The following is a 7,967-nucleotide window of genomic DNA, read 5'->3' on the forward strand; positions in this document are numbered from 1 at the left end:
TGGTTTAAGTTTGAGGAACATGGGGGATATTCATCCAGAAAGAGAAGTCCTTGATTTCTCTGAACCTCTGAAGGATAAAAGTAGTAAAAGATCTATCTGGATCTGTACTCAATTCTAGAACATCTCTAGGAAAGTAAGTGTATGGTGCCCAGGTATCAATGTATGTATGGGTAAAGAGGTTGAGATGGGATAGAGATGAATGTAGAAGAGTTTCTTGAGCATATTTGGTCATTTTTAATGTCAATTAAATTTTTATTTTAATCTGTAATTTAAATCTCTGATATTGTGTTTATCCTTTTCTATCCAAATATAAAACAAAGGAAAATGCATTTCTTTAAATATTATAGTTACATGGGCTCTGAGTAGCAAAGGTTTTGTTGTGATGTGTTACAATCAATAAGTAAGATAATAAGCAAGAATCTCAGAAAATTTAGCAAATTTATGTTTACAACTGGAATCAGATAATCAGTCATAACTAAGAAGAAGAGACTGAGACTTTGCCTTATGGAACTTAAATTTAGAGTGTACTGACAAGCCTTGCAGAACTTCAGAAGCATAGAAGTATTTGAGCTTAGCACCTAGTACACAAAAATAATCAGCTGAAACAGGAAGTATACCAAATGGCATGCTGACAGTGGTACCCGAGATGAGTTCTTTTGTGGTCCTCCTTAAGGTAATTTTCCTGAGAAGCAAGACAGCATGTTCCATACCACTTGCCCCAATTGGAGCAGGGGGGTGGAGGTGGGGAGGGCCTTGGGATACTTGTCACAGTTACAAAAATTGCTAATTCTAGCTCTGCAGATGATCCTAAATATCCGAGCACATATAATTACTGGTGTCCTTTCTTTTACTGCAACCGCTCCTGAAAGCCTAGGACCACGTTCCTTTACAGTCTAGTCTCCCTTTCGGTTCTGCAATTCTCTGATTCAGGTTAAGAAAACCTGCCTTTGCAAGCCAGTAGACCCATTTAGATATGTGTGATCCACACTTGCTCTCTCTACCCCTCACTTTTCCTTCCTGAAGCTCTGAGAATTCCCCAAAAGTTTCATGTCTGACACTCTGACAGCCCTGATTCGTCCCTTTCATTGATGATCAAGCTATTGCATTCGCTTCTCCTTGTCCATCGCCAATCTGGTCGTTTCAGCTCAAATCTTTAATCCCAGCAAGATCAGTAATGGAAGTAGAGATTCAGTGAGATCCTGAATTTAGTATTTAAATACACCAGCATCCTTTAGGTCAGGCTCCAGGTGGGAGGAAAGCTGACAACTCGTGTTCTACCACTGATTAGCAAACTGAGCTTCCCAGCACTGGTAAAGAGCAGAGGAGCTTGGCTGCAAGTCAGGGCTGACCAGGGGATTGGCAAAACAAGCCAGCATTCTCATGAACTCAGACTCTTCTTACCTGAAGGGTGGAGAGAAGGACTTGCAAGCCACTGGTTTCTTGTTCAGCCATCCTGATCCTCAATTCACCAGCTCCTGCCCTAAATCTGGAAAAGCGTCTGCAGACAGACGGCTAGTTTAGAAGGAAGCTGCCAAGCTGACCTCGACACTGGCCTTGTAGCTGAACAGAGATCTCATCCACACATGTTGCTGAGTGCTAAAAGTCACAGCAATGCAACCCTAGACCTCAGCGGAAAGATAAATGCCCCCCGACTCCCTGCTGGCTTGCCCACTGTGACAAGGGAGATTCATTTCCTATATAAAGAATCTGGGGGATTAGGCAGAGGACAGGCCTACAAAAAAGTCCCAGCATTTGGGGGTGGGGTGGGATGGAGGGAACACTAATGAGTCACCCACCTCTAGTACTGCAATGGAACCCAGGGGGAGAAGAAACCACCTTGGATGCCTGACAGGCATTCCCAGCTGACCAGCCATTTATTTCCAAGAGATCTAAGCAGACTCTCTCTCCCCCTCCCCTCCATTTGTTTTTGGTCCCATGCCTGCTCTAATGTAACAGGAGATCTATAGGGCCTTACACAACAGGATTGCAATGTAGGGCAAAGGAATGGGATTGGTGTCCATAACTTTGGGACAGGAGTGTTTATTTGCAAGGACATTAGATAGTACCATATCCAATAGCGTTGGCTAAAGTCCCATGTTGAGACAGAAAGTGAACAGGAGATGTGGACAGAGTTTTCTGAAGAAAATCAAGCATCAATCATAACCATTTAGTATCTGCTGTCATGTTTGTATATAAAGATTGCCCAGGGCTGAAATGCTATCTAAATCCACCTCCATTTCTTGATATTCTGCGTATCATAAAGACTCAGTGACGATCAATACAGAGAGTTCCAATCTGTTCATTTAGTTCAAATACTTTGATCAAACATATTTACATAGTGTAGATTCCTAAGCAAAATTCTGTGAAATTATGGAGGCAAGCTAAATGGAGCTTGACAACTAAATTACACATAGCCTGAGAAAATGGCTATCGTCTGCCTAAAGAGTACTCAAAAGATAAACTTCCTTTTCTCATGAGAGAAAGAGGCAGAAATTTATGGGGGAATCAGACTCATGTGAGGGACTCAAACCCACTCCACCCCACCATTATTTTGAGGTTTCAGACCAAAGAACATTTCCATTTCCTGATTATTACAGGTCTCAAATTTCCCAAGATTCTGAGGAAATGTTGACTTTGAAGTTAAAAAGTGAAGAGACATTTGAGAGAAGACATTTTGGAGATCACCTTTTACTGTCATGGAAATTTGGATGGTAGCTATTTATAGCTATTTTATCCAGCCTTTGTGCTTGGAGTTTCTAGCATCACTGAGTCATGCCTGTTCTTGGAAAACTCCTTGCTCCAAGGACAGCCCAAGTTCCTACCAAATAAGGAAAAACCCTTGAGTTAGCAAGAGATCCTATAAGGCCCTGGAAACAAGGACTTAATGAGAGCACTGAACTCAAACTGTTGAATTACCCCATCTAATTGTCTTAGGGAAGCCCCGATTTTATATTCCCTTCTATTCTTTTAGAAGAATCAGGGATTGGAGGAAAGAAGAGGAGAGAGATAAGATAAGAGACCCCCCCCCAAAAAAAAAAAACAAAAAAATCCTGTATCCCTTTATCAGAATTCCTAAAATTACCGAATCTGAATCTGAAATTGCCAAAGGCAACTACTACATTTGGTCTTTTTAAAATAATATCTTACCTCTTTTCTCCATAAATTAAGAGGTATCTAAGAATAACTTGTCAAAACCAGTGGACAGGAGCATTGTAGATACATTATAGATAAAATAATCTTTTTTTTTCTTTTGATGAATGGGATACCTTTGCTCCTATCCCAAATTATCTACATTATCATCTTTTGAATGATAAAAGAATTGGGTTCATTCTTTAGAGGCAAACCAGGTGGCATGTACCAATTCATCCCAAATGACCCTCATTGAGCATCATTTGTAGTTAGTACTGCCCATTTTCCTGACTTATAGGAACCTCTACAATATGACTCAAATGTATGTGTCCTGTCTTATTCCACAGTACTCTCTTTTATACCTTCTACATTCTAGTCAGATTGGTCTATGAGCTATTCCTAAATAGCTATCTCTGCCCTGTCCTGTATATGGAAATTTGTATAACTCATCCACTATGCCTAGAATGAACTACCTTCCCATCTCTAGTTGTCAACATTTTTCACTTCTAATATTTAGTTTAGAGGCCACTTGTTCTTCAAAGCATTCTGTTTTTTATTTTTTAATCTCTCATGCCTCTCTATTTAATCCTTCCAATTGTAAAATAGGAGGAGAGATAGTCCACTTTGAGCAGAGAACAGTCTCTGACAGAGACTAGTTTTGAAGAGAGAGTGGGAGAGGAGCAAGAAGAAAAAAACTGAGAATTCCAGGAGAGAATCAGAAGCTTGGAGGTCCAACTGGCCACTCACTTTCAGTTGGGAGCCTGAGGAAAGAGGTGGATCTCCTAGGCTGGGAAGAAGCCTGTCTCTCTGGAGATCAACTGTCTCTTTCTGCACCCCTGGATACCTCTCACTCAACTCTCAATAACAGCAATCTAAAGTCACCAGTGGATTTTGTGGACAGGGACTTTGAAGAGAACCATCCACAGATCCCTTCCAAGGATCTCCCTCTCTATCTCTCCCTTATTTGTCCCTGGACTCCTATATTCAAGTTAGTTAGCTTAGGAGTAGGGACCAACAGGCAGTTGGCAAGAAGAGGGATGAAGGCTGAGAAGCCTTGAACCCCTAGACTTTGGACAGCAAATTTACCAGATGGGGTAATTGTAGGACTTCCCTGTTCACCCACTCCCCTACTTGATACCCTTACTACACCTTCCCTTTTTGAACCCAAATAAATCACCTATTACTCTAGATTTAGGTCTGGGCCAGTTTCTAACAATAGTAAAGGGGATTAAAGATTTGGGGAGGGTCACACCTCTCCCCAAAAAGGGTGGTTGACTTCTGGATCCTAGTGATCTAAGACTGCCAGACCCAAGGAATAGACATATCTCCTTGGCAGTGTGGAGTAGCCCTAAGATCCTGAAGGGGACTGACAGTTGATGTCCCTAGGGAAAACGGAGGCATAAGAGTTCATCTTGCTTCTCAAGGATAGATTGGACCTCAAGGGGGGCTACTTAGGCTTCCTCCTCTAGTCTCTTGTCCTCCATCTCCCAGAAAACATTCTCTGAGGAGACATACTCCCTCTTTTAAGGAAACAGGGCTTGGCTATCCCCCCCACAGAAGGAAGGGAGGGGAAGAACAATCTCTTCACTCTCTCAACCCCATTCCCCCTTTCTCTCCATTATCTTTATCCCTTCTCCTAATCCCCATATTACACAATACCCTTCCTTGTGTTCTAACTTTTATTAGTTACTTAGTATATATCTTTGAGGAAATTGGAAATTCCTTAATCTTGGAAAGTATCATTTATTCCATCTTTATATGACAAAGCACCAATACCTTAGCACAATGTTTTTCATATGATAGGCATGTTGTATAAATTAAATTTATTGTTGAACCCTAGCTGCTAATCCCTACCCCCAACTTCATCCACTCCCCCACCACACCACCACACACACACACACACACACACACACACACACACACACTTACATACACACCCCTTACCAGTGCCCCCAGTTTACCCTAAGACCTTTCTAAGCTTCTCATCAAAATTTACCTGTTCCATGTCCCATCTCCTCCATACCCATAGGAAGACTTACTCATTTGTTTTGAGGTATTAATGTCTTTATATGCTATCCCTTACAGATGACATTTCCTTTATAAGAGTAACCATCCAAATCAGAAGTTCAAATAATCACTAGTGATGCATTTGTCAAAGAAATGGTAAGAATATTGGGCATTCTAATAGGCTATTGGGAGATATATTTGGGAGTTGGAGGGACAGTCATTCCACACCCTTCAAATCATATCACAGAAGCAGCTGCTTAATGCTTTGGTTGAGTAGAAGTTATGTTTATTTGCAAGGTAATACAATAGCCCCTCCAATGAGAGAAATAATAAAGCAACCAGACAACTAGATATCTCACAGTAATACATCAAGAATGGAATTATAGTACTAATTTCTTTTAATTCAAATGTTATCTGTGGAATTCTGTGCTTCAAGTGAAATAACATATAATGCATTTTGAAACCTGTAAAGAATGACATTAATGTGAGTTTTTATTATGATTACCGATAACACAATCAGTGGGGTATAGTAAATGGAGTCAAGAAGTCACAAGTTCAAGATCCTCTGGTATCTATTGTCTACATGTCTACACAAGTCACATTACCACGCAGTCCCCACAATCTATATATTTCAAAGAAAATGACAATATATACTGGTTAGGAGAAGACCTCACTAGGAGTTAACTTACCCTAATGAGATCATAAGACTAGTCTAAAAAATTACTCTTACAATTATGAAAAAATATATTTTGGAGGCATATATAACATAGCATAATAGAGAGAATACTGCATTGGAAACAGGGTGACCTACGTGCAATTTCCAGCTTTGCAGTTTCTTAACCATGTGACCATAGCTAAGTCACTTAACTACTCCTAGCTTCAGTGTCTTTACTCATAAAATGAAGGGTTCGTTCTAATTCACCTTCAATGTGCCTTCTGGCTCCAATAACCTAAGATTTCATAGTTTAGAACTCTGAACTGTCTTCATGACTTCACTTGTTTTCCCACTCACCTGCCTTTATCCCATCACACACTCTTACAGAAGATAATTTACTGGTCTGCCATCCTTCATCTTTGACCTATCTCTCCCATGATTTTTCTAAGCTAGCTTATGCTTGCTCTAACAATATGTTCAAACAGAGAAGATGCAGCTTTTCAAAGTGAAAGCCAATCTAACCAGACTCAGTCTACTTCAGGTCTTTAAAAATAAAAAAGGAGTGAGTAGGGATAGGAGGTGGGAAAGATTCAGAGATTGCAAAAGGAGTTGTATAGTTGTCTTTAAACAAATACTGTCATAGAATAGGCATTTAAATTGATGAAGTGATACTGAAACTTTTCATTACCAACTTTTAACCATAAAACATGTTTAGATTAGATGTGTTAATGTAATCTGATGATGGATAACGGCAGTAACAAAATATGGTAACCTTTATCAGTCCCCCACATTCATCATGTATTTATATAAATCTTTATACTTATTAGACATGAGAGCTCTACTCATCTAGATGAAGTGTTATCATTTTGAAATTACTAATTCTTGATATTATATCCTTTTATAGGTGGGCAAATCACTCTTCTTTGCTGGACCTCAGTTTTCTAACTACTATGTACAGCATATGAATAAGCAGAAAATTCCGTCAGTTCAAGATACTTTATCACCCATTCAACACTATAGCTCAGGTGTACCCACCCATACTTACTTTAACCAAGACAGTAGCAAATTAAGTGGCAATAGAAATACCCTTCAGCCTCATATTCTTTCATGGATTGTCATATCCCTAGTGAGTGAATGCACACACTCTCCTGCTCTAGCATAACTGATCAAAGAAAATGCAGAAAGCAGAATATATACATGAAGAATATATGATCAGAGCACTCACATTATATTCTTTTGGGGGGGAGGAGAGGTAGGGATATGTGCACAGATAAATAAATACAAATGGCTTGAGGAGGAAGACACATAAAATGTGGACATTACGGAAGACTTTGAATAGAATGTAGCAGCTGAGCTGACCCTTAAAGAAAACTCGGGATTCTAAAAGTCAAAGTGAGAAGTAAGGGCATTCCAGGATGGGAGTTGGCCTATGAATAGGCACAGAGAAGGGAAATGAAATTGGTTTTGGAGTACAATAAATATCTTTTACCTGTGACCAATTCAAGAAAAATAAAAGCATTCTCAAGTGCTATTATTGTGGTTTCCCTATGCCCTTCATGAGCAACAGCAATCTTTCTGAAAGTTTTAACATCACTCTATTGGGATTTACACATGGCTGTTCTGATCCAAAGGAATTAAGGCTGACTAGCATAACAACATATTAACCATCTGTTATTGTACAACACACCCACTATAAGCTATAATGATCAGAAATTACTGTGGTTGCCTATAATATCTTTTTCTTTTCCTCCTGGGAAGATAAATATTTCCACATCCCTGTCACCTCTTTTTCTCTTGGAATAATATGGGTCCTCTAGTCAGGGAAGTGGGGGCCTTTGTTGGGAGACAGGATGGAGTAGTTGAAAAAATGCAAGCTTCTTTGAATTCAGGATTGGTAATGCTTAGCTGGCTAAGTTGCCTGGGCAATTCACATATAAGCTGTGGGATCCTAGGAAAATCATTTGACCTCCTTCAGCCTCAGTTCTCTCAATTATAAAATGGGAATAATGTAACACTTACCTCACAGGGTTGTTGTGAAGATTAAATAAAGTAATTAGAGCTATTAGAGATATTCAAGCAAAGTCCAGATGGCCACTTATTAAAAATATTGTAGAAGAGATTCATAAACCAAGTTGATCTTAGGATAAATCTGTGATCTTCATCCAGGAATTATACC

General features: G+C 39.6%; 1 protein-coding gene and 1 long non-coding RNA gene across 2 annotated transcripts in view; one reads left to right on the top strand and one right to left on the bottom strand.

Moving 5' to 3' along the window:
* The window catches only part of AGBL1 (AGBL carboxypeptidase 1), a 1,041,995-nt gene extending 1,038,965 nt beyond the window's left edge, over nt 1–3,030 (bottom strand). The window contains exon 1 of the mRNA XM_007479385.3: nt 1,402–3,030. Within this exon, the coding sequence (XP_007479447.2) occupies nt 1,402–1,452 (51 nt within the window). The 5' untranslated portion in view covers nt 1,453–3,030. The remainder of the gene's footprint in view (nt 1–1,401) is intronic.
* Nucleotides 3,031–3,830: 800 nt separating this feature from the next.
* Nucleotides 3,831–7,572, top strand: LOC103104686 (uncharacterized). Its single transcript, XR_460496.3, has 3 exons — nt 3,831–4,223; nt 5,215–5,292; nt 6,696–7,572. It is a non-coding gene; the product is annotated as an uncharacterized LOC103104686 (long non-coding RNA).
* The last annotated feature ends 395 nt before the right edge of the window (nt 7,573–7,967 follow it).

The sequence above is a fragment of the Monodelphis domestica genome, chromosome 1 (genome assembly GCF_027887165.1).
Source record: "Monodelphis domestica isolate mMonDom1 chromosome 1, mMonDom1.pri, whole genome shotgun sequence".
Classification (NCBI taxonomy): domain Eukaryota; kingdom Metazoa; phylum Chordata; class Mammalia; order Didelphimorphia; family Didelphidae; genus Monodelphis; species Monodelphis domestica.